The sequence below is a fragment of the Corvus hawaiiensis genome, chromosome 4 (genome assembly GCF_020740725.1).
Source record: "Corvus hawaiiensis isolate bCorHaw1 chromosome 4, bCorHaw1.pri.cur, whole genome shotgun sequence".
Taxonomy (NCBI): Eukaryota; Metazoa; Chordata; class Aves; order Passeriformes; family Corvidae; genus Corvus; species Corvus hawaiiensis.
In genome coordinates, this window is record NC_063216.1 from 5,168,885 (window position 1) to 5,186,417 (window position 17,533).

Genomic DNA, 17,533 nt, shown 5'->3' on the forward strand with positions numbered 1-17,533 from the left:
GCCATTATATTGGTAAGTATGCTGTCATTTTTCAGTGAAAAATTTTACAAGTCTTTTATGTGGGCTAGAATTGACATCTAGCTACTGTCTTTGCTCACTGTTTATAATTTCAAAAAAGTATCTCACAGCTGTCAAAAATTTTACCCATTTTTAAAGTTTTATTACCTACTTTCATCAAAGACCTGGAGAGCTCTTCAGCTAATTGATTCGTAATGGCTGCATAAAAATTATCTAGATCAACCATGTGTTCAAAGCCTCTTTTCCCATAACTTAAAAATTAACAGATTTCGAAATCTGCAAGAGTATCAGCCACATATCTGGCCGTCAGTTTTCAAATCCCCCAGTTTATTTGTCCTCTGGCTAAAATTTTGAATGGAAAAAATGTAAGGAAATTTGCACCAGGCAGTGATTAGGAAGATACAAGTCGGGATCCTTGCCAATAGGAAAGTAAAAGATGTTTATACCTATTCCAAGGGAACTGATTCTAAGCCAGCAGCTGGTCTGTCCCAAACAATAACTCAATAGCACGTAATTATTTGATGCTAAAATTCACAGAAGAGGAATGCAGTTGGAGTAGCAAAGAAAAATTTTTCCCTCACTACTTCTCACCACAAAGAGTAGCGGCTACTAAAGTAAAGAATACACTTGTCTGAAAATCACCAAAGTCTCTCTGGAGCTCTTCAAACAGCAAGAGGTTCCCATGGGAAGAGATGAGCAATAAAACGCAGGGCAGAAGCAGTGAATCTGCTAATGAGACCACACATGAGCCTGACTCTCCTGGGGTTCTGGTAAAGCATAAAGGAGGCCATGACGCACAGTCTGTAGTGGCTCAATTAAATGTTGCATTTTCCAGGTGTTCACATCACAAACAATTGCTTGGGCAAATCCACTTGCCTAAAAGCACTTGAGGTGTTTTGCTAAAAACATAATTCTCAGAGAACTCTTGGCACTTTGTTTAGCAGTGCTTTCTTTTAATGTTTCTTCAATTATCTCACCAAAACCCTGTGGAAATCAACCTCATGCCACCACGGACTCCCCGGATATTGTCAGTGATTAATGTAGGCATGGAAGAGCAAACGACTTTGACAGGTGAGTAACTTGCAGGTGCTACCCTCGCTGATGGAGTCTGTAGCTCTGGGGTTGCCATCTCATACTGTCCAAGGGAGATTTGTAACCACTCCACACTGGATTCTCAAAGACCTGGCATGCTGCAGTGGCAGGTGTCAAAACTAACTACTTTGTTGAACAGCTTTACTGCCAAGAGGTGATAGGAACCTTGCACTAATTTATGAGAAAACATGCAAGTTTCAAGTTTAACTGCAGGTTTTGATGGCTTGTGTCACACCCAATGTAGATTGTTAGTTATAATCACTAAACAATCTGGGATAGACACAGGCATAATGGTTTGGAAGTCTGATACAAATAAAAGGTTGCTGCAGCACCTGCTTGTCTTCAGCCAGGAAATACAAAGCAGAAGGTTCCTGTTTGATCTGCAAAACGGCTTCATTTAATGTGCCTTTTGTTGTTGTTGTTGTTGCTGATAAATTACTTCCCTTCACAATCCTTTGCACATGGTGATTGTTTATTACTGTTCTTGCCAAAGGCATCATAGTCTACAAATTCAATACCTTCTGTGTAATCAGCTCCTCTGCTCAATTATTTGCACCTTCTCTTTCCACATTTCTAGCCAAAATCTTTGGTTTTAAACCTACTTCAAAGAACTTATCTTCATTAAGGAAAGTGCTAGAGGACTTTTTTTAAGATTAATGGTATTAATCTCTAATGGCTGGACAAGTTCCAGTTTCACTTATTACATCTTTATACACAGAAATTCTCCCCAAAGCTCCCCAAATGCTTCCTGCCCTGAAGAATGTCACATCACTGGAATTCTCATTCATCCTGTTTGTTATACTCCCTCAGAAACAGGTTTCACAGGGCCCTCTGGGATCTTTGCAAAGTGTGGTGCTGTACAAAATACATAGTATTTCTTTTCCAAATCTCATTAAAACCTGTCTGACTCTGTCATTTGAGCTGGGGGAATGGGGGGATTGGGGGAGGGAGGGTTGGTTTTTTTTTTTTTACTAATCACTCAGGAAGGAAAACCTCTGAGCCATTTTACCTGATCAGTCACCTTCTGCAAGCTCTTTCAAGGTAGTGTACAGCCATTGACCACACTCCTAAACATTGCCTCAGGCACCCAGCATGGAGAGCATACACAGAAGAGGTGATACTGTTCTGTGATCAGGGTACAGTAAAGGTTTTTACTCCCACTCCTATTTTTGAAAGTTTTTCTTCCCTATGTCTCATGCAAGGGGCTGAAAATGTCAGGATAATTTGATGAGCACCTCAGAGTAAAGAGACTATTCAGTAGGACCTTTGCATATCCTAACAACAAGAAGTTAGTCGAAAATATAATTAGAAAAATTTTCAATTGCTTTGCTGTCCTTTGGTAAGAAAACTATTCTTTGAGGATAGATCTGGAACTCCTTAGTTGGATGAGAAAGTCCCCAATGCTAAAATTCTCACAGCAATCCCCAAGAGCTTCTAACAGCCAAAGTGTATTACTTGTCTCTGGTTCTTTGATGTGGAATGGGTACTCAAGGTTTGTTCTGGCAGTGGGTTTCCTACTCATTTATGTTCTTACCAAGCCTGTTCCTAGGACTGGCAACAAAAAGAAGAGGAAAATTAATGTCAAGAAATGAATAATCCATAGCAGTAGAGTAGCATAGTTAAAGCAATTAAAATTTTATAGGCAGTAAAACTGGGATGCCTTATTAGTTAACAGCAGATGTCTTCCCTCTTTCTACCCGTCATTGACTGCAAGCTACACATTTACAGTAATTGCTGCTGGGACTGGCTCTCCTCTGAGTCAGTCCAGGCACCAACTGGCCCAGGGTTGGAGTATTTATGTTAGCATAAATAAAGTATTAAAGGAGCATTTGGCCAAGGCTCAGTGAGAGTAGTTGAGGACTCATTCCACCAAGAGTTTTTAAGTAACTTTGCTTTGCAGCACAATATTAAGGGTTGGAAATGTATTCTCTGTTGGACTGTAAGAATCATTTAAGATTTTAAGGTGATGTGGTATATCCTAATCCTATTTATACGTTTTGGCTTGCTTTTTTAAACAGTATTTTCCTTTTAGCAGATGGAAATGCATTTTGTTGGGATACATTTTTTAAAAATTTCTTTTAGAAAGGAAAACATTTCATGCTTCTAAACACTGGGGGGAAGATGACACGTGTTTGTATGGGGTTTTGGGCAGCTTTGGGATTTTTTGAGACTGACAAGGTTAGCATTTACTCATGAAATGTGCCTGAAGAAGCAGCAGCAGCTGGTTTCCTGGGGCTGCACCTCAGAGTTCTGTGGTTGTTGGATGGTTTGAAGACTGGCCCACAAACCTGCTGTGTTGTCGGTGTAAAGGTGGGCCCATGCACGAAGATTACTCTTGCCACACCTATTCGCTCTGGCTAGACAAGGCTTTGTAAGTGTAATTAATTTAACCTGTGCTTTAGAAATTAAGGTGGTCTGGCTTCTAATTTCCTGTAACTAATACAAAGTAGGAATGTAAAGAAAACAGACCTCAAGGAACAAGCTTCAGTCTGGTTCTTTGTTCTGTAGCTGCTTTAAAGCTGTTTCAATTCTGTTTGTTTCAATTACAGAATAAGTAGGCAATTTCTTTTAGGACTATAGGAAAGCAAAACCTTTCTTGTCTGGTTGATTGTCTAGCAAGCTTCCAATGGGTTTTGTGTCATTGTGCTATGGGAGGCACAGAAAAGTGACCAGCAAGAGGTGTCATGTCCTGTGTTGAAATTGGTAGTGATTTGTTTCTCATGTCTCAGTTCTTGGTAGTGAATTGTGGTAGGTGATGTACTGCATTGCCTTTCCATGTGATATCCATGGCCTGCAAGGCCTAGAAGACTAAAAAATTCCTACCTGGATGAGACTTCCTTTTCTGTCAGATTAACTTACTGAATTTTAGAGAGGATCCAGTATTCATTTACTCTGAGCATCTTGAAAAGTATTGTAGAGAACATAAGTGCGATCATTTCTGAGGAACTGCTATCATTGGGTCATAAAGGAATGGTGACACTCTTCTGGAGGCGTAAGAAAACTTTCCATAATGGAAAATACCTCCCCCAGGGTAGTGTTGGGGAAGTTCCAGTTAAGATATCAGCATCTATAAAGAAGTCAGAGAAGGCTCTACAATAAAATTTCAGTAAAAGCCCAAATGTGGTAAAAACTTCATACGGAGGTTTTACAATGAGCCAAAAATCCAGGAAAGGTGAGAGGATTGCACTAAATCTTGTGGTCCTTGTTCCTCAAAGCACTTCTGCTTTCTGAACTACATAAAACCAGCCCATAGGTACTTTTCTGTAAGTGTGGAGGACAATGCTCTGGTGTTCATCAATACAATTTGTAGCATAATGGGGTCTTGGAGGATTATGGCATTAAGGAATTTTTTTAACAAATTTATGGATCTGATCATGAAACTTCACTTATTTTAAAGGACAGTGGGGTAAACGTTACCAGTGGCAGAATAACTGGAATCTGTGTCAGAAATCTTTGAAAGCAACAAGGTCAGCAATGAAGATTAAAGGTCATGCAAAACTAGTACAGATCCCGTATTGTGTAAACTCAGTTTTCCTAATAATTGAAGGAAATGGCCTGGAAGCTGTTCTCTTAAAGAGGCTGAAAGAGCTCATAATCACTAAGTCTCCTAATCACTAATTACTGTGGACTATTAGGCACCCTGATATCTCTTAGAAAAGGGGAAAATAGAGTTCCAAGTTTCCAAACCAAAGAAGGATATAAGACACTTTAAAGTACAAAATGTGAATTATGTGTAGTGTAATAAAGTTCCAGCCGCATTAAGAACTCAAAATGGAGAAATAACGAAGGAAAGGGTAATTTGTATTAAATCTAGGAAAGCAGAAGCCTGCTCTGTGTTTGGCTATGTGAGTGAGGGTTTAGCTGCCATGGGAACCTGCTGTACTGCAGAGGGTGGGAGACAACAAGAAGGGAAAAGGAAGAAGAATTTCTAACTTCAATACCTTTTCTGTTTATATAATCAAAGCCTACAGGGTAGCAGAAGACAGGATTTACAGCCTCTCTCTGCTCAAGAAACTACGGGGGAACTAGTCACGTTCTTCACCTTTACCCAAACTTGCAAATAAATGTTTCAGTAGCTGTGACTTTGCGGCAGGAAAAGCTCAGGGTGGGAATGAAGTCTGCAAAATTTTCCTTTCCTTTCCTTGTGGCAAAGGACTTGACTGACTGTCCCATGCAATTCTGTCCTCCCCCTTAATGGATCTTTTCACTCTGGTTTTACATCATGTTGATAGGGACTTTGCCCTGGGGATTTTGGGGAGCAGGGTGTACTGGGCATAAGGACCAAGGACTGGATAAGGAGTCTTTGTGAATCACCTGTTCACCCTCCAGTCTGTCTTCTTTCATGCACTCTCCATTTTCTTTTTTTTTTTTTCCAAGTCCATTCCCCCTTGAAGTCTTTTGTTTCCTGGGATTGAGCAATTAAGAAGATCAGAGTTTTGGTTTTTTCCTCTCCACAAAGCTTTGTCACGTGCCTCATCAAACTTACAGCAACTTGCAAAGAAAAATACTCCCTGGGAGCTGTTTAGATGCTCTTCATGATTCCCATCTAGGGCACCCGGCATCTTTGCTTTGCTGGTGTGCCCAGTGTCCTGGAATTGATAAGAGGGGACAGAGGAAGAAAAACCTGAGGAGGTGGGGGAGGAGGATGGGTGGCAGGCAAATAGCAAATGCTCAGGCAAAACAAGAGACAAAACGAGTTCCCCCACCCCTATTGGTTTTCTTTCTCTACCTCCAGTATAAGATGTACATCCCCAAAGAGGGTAATTTCTAAGAGGAGGTTTTCCCCTCCAGTTTTTCCCCCTTCTAATCTGGGACCAGTGCCTGTGCATGCAAGTGTGGGTATGCATAAGCAGTAGAGGAAGCTTACCTGTGAAAACTAGTAGACACCATCTCTGGGGATTCCTGCTGCCAGGTAAGATTCAGCTTTTCTTCTTCTCTTTGTTGCTTCACTTTTCAGAGAGGATGTCCTTTAGCTGGGTTCATGGGTGAACAGTCTTCTGTGTCCACCCAGTCCAGCAAGTGCAGCTCCTGTGCCTGTGGGCTGACACTCGGCAAAGGCATGGCTAAGGAGGCTTACTGCGGAGTGGAGGAGTTTCCAGAGGGGAAGGAGGTTTTTTCATTGCCTGGAGTTTGGATGAGTGAAGGGGCACTTCAGGAACTGCCTGGAGGTGTCTTAGCCTGCTGAATGCATGCTCAGGGACAGGTCTGTCCCTGCACCTGACCATCAGGCACAGGTCCACATGCCAACCCTGGGGAGGGTGAGTGCCCCTGCCACCCGAGCTGTGTCACAGGTGAGCTACCGGGCGTGCTTTTGGTGGAATGGAAAGCAGAGCCACCAGAGAGGGCTCCCACACCCCAGGCAGCTGGAGCCAGGGATGGAAGGAGGGGTCTGAGCCCCAGCTGTGAGCCCAGGGGACAGTCAGGGACAAGGTGTGAGCAGCTGTCCTTAAGGAAGAGTGTCACCCACCTGCACTTACTCAGTTGTTATAGGTGTGATATAGGTGGAGTGCTGCAGTGGATGATCATAAACTCTTCAGAAGGGACAGGCACAGAGGGAGAGGCAGTGGGAGTGCCTTACACTAGGGGGTGTTTTGATTTGTAGAGCTTAATGATGGTGACAGTAGGGACAGCTGTTTATGGGTAGGAGTCAGTGGAAAGGCCAGCAAGGCAGATGTCATGGTGAGAGTCTGCTAGAAATACAGCACAGCAGAGAGGAAGTGAGGTCTAAGAGGTCCACACCATCTAGGACGCTCCTGCAGCATGTGGAAGAAAACTGCCTGACACAGCTGGTGACAGAGCCAGTGAGGGCAGGTGTCCCACTGGACCTGTTTGTGAACTGAGAAGCACTGGGAGGTGATGTGACATTTGCAGGCTATCTAGGGCACAGTGATCAGGAAATGAAAGAGATTTAATCCTTGGAGAAGTAAGGAGGGGAGCTCAGCAAACTGCCACTTTCGACTCTGGAGGGAAGACTTCGACCTGTTTAGGAAACTGGTTGACAGAGCTCCTTTGGAGGCAGTTCTGAGGGGAAAAGGGGTCAAGGAAGGCTGGACACTCTTCAAGAAAGAAATCTTAAAGGTGCAGGAGCAGGCCAATGGCATCATGGTCTGTATCAGCAATAGCATGGCCAGCAGGACCAAGGCAGTGATTGCCCCCTTGTAGTAAGCACTGGTGAAGCCATACCTCAAATCTTGTGTTCAGTTCTGGGCTCCTCACTGCAAGGACATTGAGGTGTTTTAGTGTGTCTAGAAAAGGGCAGTGGAGCTGGGGAAGGATCTGGAGCACAAGTCCTGTGAGGAGCACCTGAGGGAGCTGGGGGTGTTTACCATGGAGAAAAAGAGGATCAGGTGGGACCCTGAAAGGAGGCTGTAGCGAGGGGAGGGTCAGGCTCTTCTCCTGAGTAACAGTGGATAGGACAAGAGAGAACAGGTTCAAGTTGCACCAGGGAGGTTTAGATTGGATACCAGGAAAATCTTTCCTGAAAGGGTTGTCATGCACTGGAATGGGCTGCCCAGTTGAAGTGGTTGAGTCGCCATCCTGGTGAGGTATTTAAAAGATGGGCGGATGTGTCACTTAGGGACAGAGTTTAGTGGTGGACCTCTCAGTGCTGGGTCTACAGTTGGACTCTATGATCTTAGGGGTCTTTTCCAACCTAAACAATTCTATGATTCTATGATTACATTTTTCTGACATTCTAGCCATGTTTAGAAAGGAAGTGCTTACACAGCCTCTGTCCTCATTTTCTGTGTCACTAGAGAAATATGGTATCCCAGATAAGGTAGAAACCTGAGGCTATCACTATACCCAATTCAGTAAGAGACCATCCTTACCAGCTAGATATTTTCTTGGATAAAACCAGAGATGTCCCTCACCTCCTTCCAGAATTGACAGTATATTAGGAATACTCCCAGTATAACACCGATGGTGCCAAAAGTATTTGAGTGCCAAATTTGTGATTACAGTGAAACAGCCCTGTGTATTCTGGTTTCACTAAAGAGGAAGGATCAAAACTAATAGTGCAGTTGGCTGTGGTTACTCTGGGTACCTTTCTCTGCACTCTGTCTCGTGTTAAAAGTTTCCATCAGAGGCATTGTCAGGGCAACCAAACTGATGCACTGAGATACACGGTTGCATGTGACTGAAAACTTACCAACCTTCTTAAAGGCATCCCACAAGAGCAGCTGGGGATATATTAAAGTCTGTAGAACCTGTATGAGTATCAGACCTTCTTTGCACTCTTCAATTTGACATCCAGAGTCAGAAGATAAATGTTAATAATTTTTATACTGTAATAATTTGTATACTGCTGAGCAAAAGTTTTGTTTAAGCTCTGCTGTCCTTTTGAGATTTGTACCAGCTCAGCGGTACACAAACTTGCATGCTGCTGTCAAGCATCAGTGCATCATATTCAACCCCCACACCACCACAGCAATCTTTTTTTTTGTTCTGACCAATCCTGCATATGGGGTGCAGTGGAGGGGACCCTCCACCTCTGCCAGACCTTCTCTAGTTGGATGTTGCTTTGCTCAGAGATAAGGACAATTCATTTAGCTGTGGTGCATACGTTTTCCTTTTCCAGGTTTTGGGTTTTTTTAATTCCAAAATTGCCATAAATATGCAGAGCATTTCAAACCTTACAGTAAAGGCTAGTTGATGTGCTTACATGGCACACCCTATGTGATTGTCACAAAATAATTTATCCTCATGCAACTGCTGTAGGTACATGCTGTCTTTCCCCATTGTACAGGTTCAGAAATGGGGCAGAGAGAGACAGTGTGACTTTTCCCGACACATCAAGGAAGCCAGAAGCAGAACAGGAATATGTGCAATAAGTGTTCAGCAAGCACAAAAAAATTTTATTTTTTATGGCAAAAACGTCTCTGTGCTCTTTAGTGTTGATAAGAAAATACATTAGAGTTCCTGTCAGGACAGCGTCAAATGCAAATATTTCTCTTATATGTAGTCATAGCTCTTATTTTAAATGATGGAGAGACCTTGGTGAAAATTTTGGTGCCACAATCAAAGTCCTTTTGTCTTGTTCATACATGAAAAGAGCCTGTGAGCAAATCTTAGCATCTAAAGATATACTTTTGTTATTTTCACTTGCATTTGTGGTAAAACAAGTGCTTATTTGGGAAGCCATGAAAACATATGTATCCAGAGGTATATACATATACATAAAACCATACATATTTTTAACTTATGTAAGATCTGTGTCTTCAGACAAACATATAAGAACAGGAACTTCTCTTATTCATATTTTCAGGCAGCAGTTCTGTAAAACATAGGACTGCCTAAAAGTGAACACAGATGCTGATTTCATAAATATTTGCAGATCTGATTTAGAGATTGAAATTAAGAACAAAGTACTGCAGTATGTAACTAGAGATTTAGGAATTACTGATATCTTTTGTTTTCAAAGTGCAGTATTTAGGTTTTCTTTACTTCTTTGTATTTACCTGCAAAGAAGCAAATTCACATTTTTCCTGAAACAATTGACCACTGAGCCCTAAGACTCTATGTAAAATGGTAAAGGGAACTAAACCTCTTTATTCTTGTGTAACTCATTAGCTAAAATCAGATGATTAGAGCTAATGTTTCCATCTAAAACAATTCAAGTGCCTCATTAATGGGGATAGATTTCCTTTGATCTAATTACTTAATGTCCCAAATATATGGGAAATTCAGAGATCAGCGCTGAGAAATCTCTGCAGACCTGGTCACATCTAGAAACGTGAATTTACATGTAGACTTCAGAAATGTTGTTTGAAATGATAATGAGCCTTGTTTAGTCTGCTGGCCATGCTTGGTCAAATGTTTAGTGAAATCACATTGATGATAGCTAGAGAATGAAGATGATGGCTGTTTGCTGAGTATGATTTAATCTCCATTATTATAGGCAAGTGGATTGCAAATTTCCATAATTAAACATCCAGTGCACTGGTCAGATTCTTTTGTAAAGTCTGGTAATTGCTGTTGTTGGGAAAACAGTCCAGCAGGGTGTTGCTGTCACATGATGAGCTTTTGAGGCTGAGCTAATAGGATGCCCTTTTAAAATGTTCTTCATGTTTTCTGCTTTAGAAGCAGAGGATACCATCATGGAGATTTCATCAAAAGAAAATACTCACTTTTTCTCAAACAACACAATCTTTCCTGTGGACCGCTCTTCATTCAAATCTGAATCATCCGCATCCAAGGAAAAACAGTCATGTTGTGGAGGTATAAAGGTAAAGTAAGAGAAGTTTGAATTTTCCAGTAAGGACTTAGAAAATCTCTCTGGTTTTTTGGTGGTTTTTTTTTTGTTTGTTTTTTTTTTTTTTTTTTGGTGAATGATCCCTTTTTAGGTTCTGATTATGTCTTGCTGAGTCAGTATGAAATTATTAGAGGTATTTCTAAGTCACAAGAAAATCTTTTTCAGATCTCTTTTTGCCTAACATTTGACAGTCATCAAATATAATTTGTTGGTTGAGGCTTGCATATTATGAGATCTTCAAGAGCCATCTTGAAAAGTCCCTCTATCTTCCTTATTGCACCACCCAAAGTTAAGAACAGAGCAGACAGATACCACAGGCTGTCAGTACAGACTGCTTAAGACTGTAGCCGTGGTAGTCTCCTGGGCTCTCCAAAGTTGTATTTGTATTATGGTCTGTGTGTTTTGAGTGCTATATTATTAAAGCATTATTGTAATATTCCTTATTCAAGAGAACTCTGCATGAGGTGACTAAGAAATGAAGCTGCAGAAGCATCACCACTGTATCTACATTTCTCTCACCCCCAAGAAGTTTTTCCTGGAGGTAATGGGAGGTCCCTGCTTTGAGCCTCACAATGTAGCTCTGCCTACCTGCTGGTGGGATCTGCACCTCGGAGGAGCATTGCTCCCTGCTCGGGACACAGGGGCACAGCAGGCAGCACAAAGCTTTGCCTACTGCCTCTACCTTATTTCCAAAATGCTGACACACTCTCTTGGGTGAGGTCTCAAAAATCACCATACTATGGTGAGATGATTTGAGTTACTCGGAAAATGAGTTTTCAGCCTTGGCCCGTTCTTTTCATCATGCACAGTCTTTTCTTCTGTTGCTTTTCCCCCTCACTCACACACACATCTACTTTCAGATATTAATCCAGCTCCCAGTATAGCCAATGACATCAGCAACAGTTGCCCTGAAGTCTAGAAATTTTGAATTTTTTTGTTTTGAAATAGAAGATGAGTTGTATTAATTAAATTTTGTACCATAATCTAATTCTATCATTGCTCCTTCATTTGCTACAACAATAATCCAATCCCCTCAATGAATAAAACTTGTCACAGATTAGCCAGTCAGGAATCATCTTATTAGCTCCAGAAATAGAGAAGCAATAATATTTCAGCTCAGTTTCTTTCTCTTTAAAGAAGTTGTGTCTTCTCGGAACCCAAACCAATGTAACTTATGTATTCCTGTCCGAACTTAGAAAACCTCTCTTTTTTTGTGAACTAACCCTTTTTGAGTTCTGATTAGATCTTGCTGAGTCAGAATAAAATTATTTAAGCTATCTCTAAATCATGAAAAAGTCCGCTTCAGGTTTTGCTTAATGTGTTAAGAAAATAATACGCAGATTCAACATGTTGTTTTTACCAATTATCAACATTTCTTATCAACCTTCCTGTGTCTTAAAATTGCCTGTATTAACCAGATAGATGTGGTGAAATATCTGCTCACAAGCACTGACAAACCAGAGCAGAATGTGAAATCATCTGTACCTTTCTGTCCCAGCCCTAAATCGGGAGTGTCTTTCCACCACTGCACACCTGGGACAGTTGCAAATCCTGTGAAAAAACTTGTGCTAAAGACACACAGAAGCTTTTCAAGTTGTATTTTGCCTATACAACTTTCCTGTAAAAAAAAAAAAAAGTGCTCTCACATTGCTATTTAAAATCCAAGGGCATAAACATACAGAAAATGTAAAATATTACGGCAATATTTGTACTAGAGACTTCATTGAGACCTGCTGCTGTAGGAAAAAAGAACCAGAGAGGGGCTGTGCAAGTTTATTTACCCACAACTGTTTCTGAAGGAGGGATAGCCAGCACTGGATAAAGTGTATTGAACATGACACAGAGATATATTTGAACACAAAAATTTGCATTCAGCAGTGATGTTATTACCACTGCACCTTGTCAGATGAGATGCTGTAAGGAGTTTCGCACTGGAGGTGAGTACATTGCTCAGAGAACCTGTGTACTGGGAGTGTGATTGTCAGAGAGGATAAGGAGAAGCACAGGGCTCTAGACCTCTATTCATATGAAATGTTACTGTCTCTCTTAATTTCTGGGACTGGGCTTTACAGAAAGCATCCATATTCATATTCATATTGAGTCAACACCGCCTGTACCTGAGGGTAGAAAGCAATGTTGTGGTTTCCATGACCAATTGCACTGTGCACGACTATCCCTGGAACTCATAAACTCTACAGGGCTGCATTCAGTGAGGGCAAATTTAGGCAACAGAGCTGCAGGAGCAAACAGATGGTGCTAAGGACCCTGCACTCCCACTACATGCATTTCAGACCAGCCCTCATCTTCCAGTTTCATTTTGTGGGAAAGGGGCTCAGTGTCCACCTTTGAAATATGTACCAAAGCACTGTGAAGGGAGATGGAGTTTAATGTCCAAAGCCCACTCCTGGTTCAGAAGAACATGCTAAAACAGATACAGTGATAACTGAGAGAAAACTGTCTCTACATAACAAAAGGATGGGAGAAGTCTGTCCCCAGGAAAATGCAAGGTGCACTCTAAGGAAAATGCAAGAGATCTTGTAGGGGAAGGACGAGCCTAGAAGAGAATTGCTTGGCAGGTCACTGTTCAACTCACGAAGCATGTAATATTTCAAAATGTCCAAAAACTCACTTCCCCACCAAGCCACACTTAGCATTTACCGTTATGGTTACTGTGTAAGATACTGCCTCCTTAGGAAATCACCAGTTTCTGTCTTTCAACTGAGCAGTAGCTTTGGCATCTACCTGAAATGAGCGGTGGTTGAGAGTCAATTCAGTTTTTATCAATATTGCTCATAAGAGATAGACAAATTAGCAATCTAGCATTTAATAAGATGTAGGAGAAATATTGATGTGGTTATTTGGCAAAAGAAGAGGTAGGAATGCAAAACTTGTTTAAAAATAATTCATAATATCTTCTGTACTGCCTGATTTTATTCACTGTCATTTTTTTCACAGATATTTCTTGGTGCATTGTCTTTTGTTTATTTTGCTAAAGCACTGTCAGGAAGTTATCTAAAAAGTACTATCACGCAAATAGAAAGAAGATTTGACATCCCTTCCTCTTTGGTTGGTGTTATTGATGGAAGTTTTGAAATTGGTATGTGCTGTAGAAACCCATTTTTATTTTCAGAAAAAAGAGTGATGCAATCTGTTGTGAAGAATGATTGTATGAATCTCCCTGAACCATAAAACTGAGCAAGATTCACCTGGTAAAAATAAGTGGGACTATCAGTATGATTACATTCAATAGGACAGGGTTGCTAATACAACCAATTCAGCATAGAAATAAAAAAATTGTGATTTGATAAGCTTAGCATGTGGCTAATTCATACTAATAGAAATTTTGAATGTTGAATGAGAATTTGCCTGCCCAGATTTCTGCAGGCAGAAATCCACCTCCTCCACCAGTGTTTGTCCTTTGTGATTTATTAAGCAGCAGGAGGACAAAGCTCTAGCTGTAATCTACATTTCTTGTCTGGTCCCTCTCCTTCCCTCTCACACTAAGGTTTCCAGCATGTCATTGTCTCTTACAATTTCAGATTACTGAATTTATCTCATGGATGTTCAGTGGACTGTGGTACTCACAGGAATGAAATATTAGCCTAAGTGTATAAAACTCTGATTTCTCCGTTTTCTGCTTTTCTGGTTATTTGCTCTCTTCAGCTGGCACAGTCTTTCTCCTCTTTTCCAGCAGTTTATCCAAAGGTTTATGGTTTTCCTATCACAGAAGGCATTGGGCTCCTGTAGAATGCCTGGAAAGAGGGAGAAAGACCAACCCCATCAGCCCTCTCTCCCTGAAATCAGTGCCTATACTACATACTAGGAATTGTTATTTTAGGGGATCTCTTATCAACAAGCGGTAAAACTCAATTTTCCTTTTGTACTCTCAAAGGGAACCTCCTAATCATAATTCTTGTGAGCTACTTTGGAGCAAAGCTTCACAGGCCAAGAATAATTGGAGCAGGCTGCTTAATTATGTCAGCTGGAACATTCCTAATTGCAATGCCCCAGTTCTTCATGGGACGGTAAGTGCAAAGAGATCAGTGTTTTCCAGCTGGGCTGTGCACACTGAATGGCAGCTCAGTAAAATATTTAGGCATTGATTATGAAGATGGGAATAGGCATATGGGGATGCGGTTACTTAATTTTTTTTTTTTTTTTTTTTGTGAAAAGATTTATTACTGTAAAGCAAATAATTTAATGTGTACTATTTTCAGTAGTAATCAACTTATTTTTTTATTAGTCTCTGATCTTGACTGGCCACATTTTGATATGGTTTAGGAATTGTTGAAATGTCAGTGAAGAAGTGATGACTAAACTCAAGAAGACAATCTGGGTACCAATCACAAGCCAGAGGATACACCATTGTCTGATAATCTCTTAGTCCAAATTCATGTATCATAGTAGAGCAAAGTGCCTGCTAAACTGAAATGAATCGCTGACAAAAAAAGAACCAACAGGACAATTGTCATGTACTGCTGCAGTATAAATAGAGCTCTGTTTATCCCCTGTAAACTATCACTGGTGATGGATCCAGATGGATTCATATGGATGCAGATGAAATTTGCATTTAAGTGCTATAAGCCTATCTGGTAGTAGCAGATCTGATTGCTTTTTCTTATCAGTACTTGTGAATAAATACAACTTCGTTTTCTAAACAGATACCGATACGAAAGATTCCCTTCCACCATCAATTCGACTGCTATCATCTCTCCATGTCTGCAGGATAAAAACCAAACTCCACTCTCAGCCTTGGAAAAATCTCAAGCAAAAATAAATTCAGGTGAGAATGTTAAATATTGGGGCTGGTAGCGCTCACTATCATCAATGTTTCCCAAATCCTTCTGTCAGGAGATCCCAGTTTTTGTTAGAAGTGAAAGAGTTTTCTAAAAAGGGATGTGGTAACAAATTTATAAAACCGGCAAAACTGTAGTATCTTTGAGACAGCTCATGCTAAAAATTTGTCTACCTTAAGCTGTTTCACAGTTTTCCTACTGTTTCTCCTACAACAGAAGTATTTTAGGAGCCCTGAGCTTTCAGAGTCAAACTGTTGTTATAAACACATCGTTGTTGTCTCTTGTTGTGTACACAGGATGTGAAAAGGAAGCAGGCTCTTCCATGTGGATCTATGTTTTACTTGGAAATCTTTTGCGTGGAATAGGTGAAACCCCCATCCAGCCCCTGGGAATTACATACATCGATGATTATGCTGTTGAAGAGAATGCTGCCTTATACATTGGTAAAGTAAATATTGGGTTTTTTCCTAATGGATTTTTCCCCAGAGGAGACTGAGTCATTCTGAATAATGGAATGAATATTATTGAATTAAGTTGCCCTGATTGTTTTGTTTGCATAATTTCCAATATTAAAGTTTATTTAACAGTCATGTACACTCAAGGGACCAAGTTCCCATTTAATTATACCAGCACAGTTCCATTATCTTAATTTGGTGAAAGAATTTGACCTTGGGTTCCTGCTGTTACCCTAATCTTCCTAATTCTTCTGGATGTGGACTGCTGAGCCTCTGTGCACATTCAGTTCTCTGGAAAGTGATAAAAACATGCACTCTTTTAAGCACTTAAAATAGAATTTCAGTGAGTACTCAAAACATTCCCTCCAGATTCATGTGGAATTATAAGCAATAGTGCAGAAACTTTAGAAAGTTGGTAGCACTGTTTTCTTGTGTTCATTGTCTGACCACTGCACATTCACCAGAAATATTACCTAAAAAATCCTATCTCATCAGCATCTGCTCTTGACAAGTTTCCAGCCAGGCAAAATGCAAAAAATCAGATTCTCTCTGTAAAAGATTCAGATTCCCAGATTTCCAGGTGAATTTTGCAAATTCAAAGTATTCAGAAAGTTTGGCTGCAGGTATATTGAAACATATTAACACTGGAAACCTCCCAAAAGCAAAGCGGTTTCTCAGCCTGTTCAGGGCCTACCTCTGTTGGGGAAGATGAAACAGGAAAGCCTTGGAAATATGATTGCCTGACAAAAGATTTTGGGAATATGAAAACTACAGGCAACATCGAAATGAAAGCCACTTTTGAAATACCAAGTCAGTTACTGAACAACTAGAAAACAATGGTATGGCCACTGAAGTAATCCCCTCTTGATGGAACAATACCCTCTGCTTGCAAACAGGTCCAAGGGTCAGAGCAGACCCTACTAGCTCAGCAGAAGGGGTCCAAAGAGTAGTTTTTAGAAGTTAAGATGTAACACTCTATGGTAATATAAGAACTCTTATAGGCTGTATGTAAATGCTATAGGATTTGTATCTTGTATTAGATTGGTTAGTGACAATTAGAATATTCAGTGCAGAAGATGATTTATTGTATTGTAACCAGGACTTCAGACATTCTCATTCTCTCTTCCATTCTATTCTCCTGCTCTCTCTTCCACTCTTGCTCTTACACTCTCTCTCTCACCCGTTCACTCTCTTGCTCTCTTGGGCCTGCTCAGAGCTGAGTCTACCAGCTCTGAGCAGTGCCCCAATACCCACGCCCTTTACAATAAACCGACTGTGTCCCAAGACCTGCCTATAGAGATCTCTCGTCTCCATCCGTCACCGTCTACGTCCGGCCGTCCCGACTGGACCCCAGAACACCCATAACCTACATACCTCAACTTAAAGTGATCATTTAAATTTACAAAATGACATTTGCTTTCCAGTTACTTTAATCTTGTCAACTAAAGCATTTCTAGCAGTTATAGATGGGTGCTGCTATTGAGTTTAGGCCATTCTGGTTCCTGACATTTTTCCTTCAGGCTGAATTTAACTCTTTAATTGGATAACAGTAAAAAGCATCATTGTCATGGGGAAAATTGTATTGATGCCTTTTTTTCTTCTTGAAAATATTTCAATTTGTGTAACAGTATCACTTGTTACCTATCACATTCCATAATCTGCTGCTAGATGCAGAAGAACCAGTGCCCTTTTTAGCTCAGGAGTGTAACAGTCTCCTGTTTTCTATTCCAGGGTGTGTACAGACAGTGGCGATTATAGGGCCAATATTTGGCTTTCTCCTGGGATCCCTGTGTGCCAAACTTTATGTTGACATTGGCTTTGTAGATCTGGGTAAGTCAGAACACTCAGGCTTTAAAAATCCAGTCAGGCTCCTCATGCCTATTTTCGGCCAAGAACTATCTGGTTATCTTCTAGGCATG

At 40.7% G+C, this 17,533-nt stretch overlaps 1 protein-coding gene and 1 long non-coding RNA gene across 8 annotated transcripts in view; one reads left to right on the forward strand and one right to left on the reverse strand.

Annotated features, from left to right (window-relative positions):
• The window catches only part of LOC125325168, a 91,259-nt gene extending 85,041 nt beyond the window's left edge, over nucleotides 1-6,218 (reverse strand). Inside the window, exon 1 of the long non-coding RNA XR_007203219.1 lies at nucleotides 5,978-6,218. This is a non-coding gene — a long non-coding RNA (uncharacterized LOC125325168). The remainder of the gene's footprint in view (nucleotides 1-5,977) is intronic.
• Nucleotides 5,620-17,533, forward strand: part of SLCO1C1 (solute carrier organic anion transporter family member 1C1) — a 53,784-nt gene continuing 41,870 nt past the window's right edge. For 2 of the 7 annotated variants that reach the window (XM_048301944.1, XM_048301947.1), the window contains exons 1-7: nucleotides 5,620-6,022; nucleotides 10,192-10,337; nucleotides 13,319-13,460; nucleotides 14,256-14,388; nucleotides 15,025-15,146; nucleotides 15,456-15,602; nucleotides 17,346-17,444. In XM_048301944.1, coding sequence (XP_048157901.1) covers nucleotides 5,938-6,022; nucleotides 10,192-10,337; nucleotides 13,319-13,460; nucleotides 14,256-14,388; nucleotides 15,025-15,146; nucleotides 15,456-15,602; nucleotides 17,346-17,444 — 874 coding nt within the window. In that variant the 5' untranslated portion in view covers nucleotides 5,620-5,937. Of the gene's footprint in view, nucleotides 6,023-6,300; nucleotides 6,402-10,191; nucleotides 10,338-13,318; nucleotides 13,461-14,255; nucleotides 14,389-15,024; nucleotides 15,147-15,455; nucleotides 15,603-17,345; nucleotides 17,445-17,533 lie in introns of those variants that run through there. The other 5 variants (XM_048301945.1, XM_048301946.1, XM_048301940.1 and 2 more) reach the window with 4 other exon arrangements.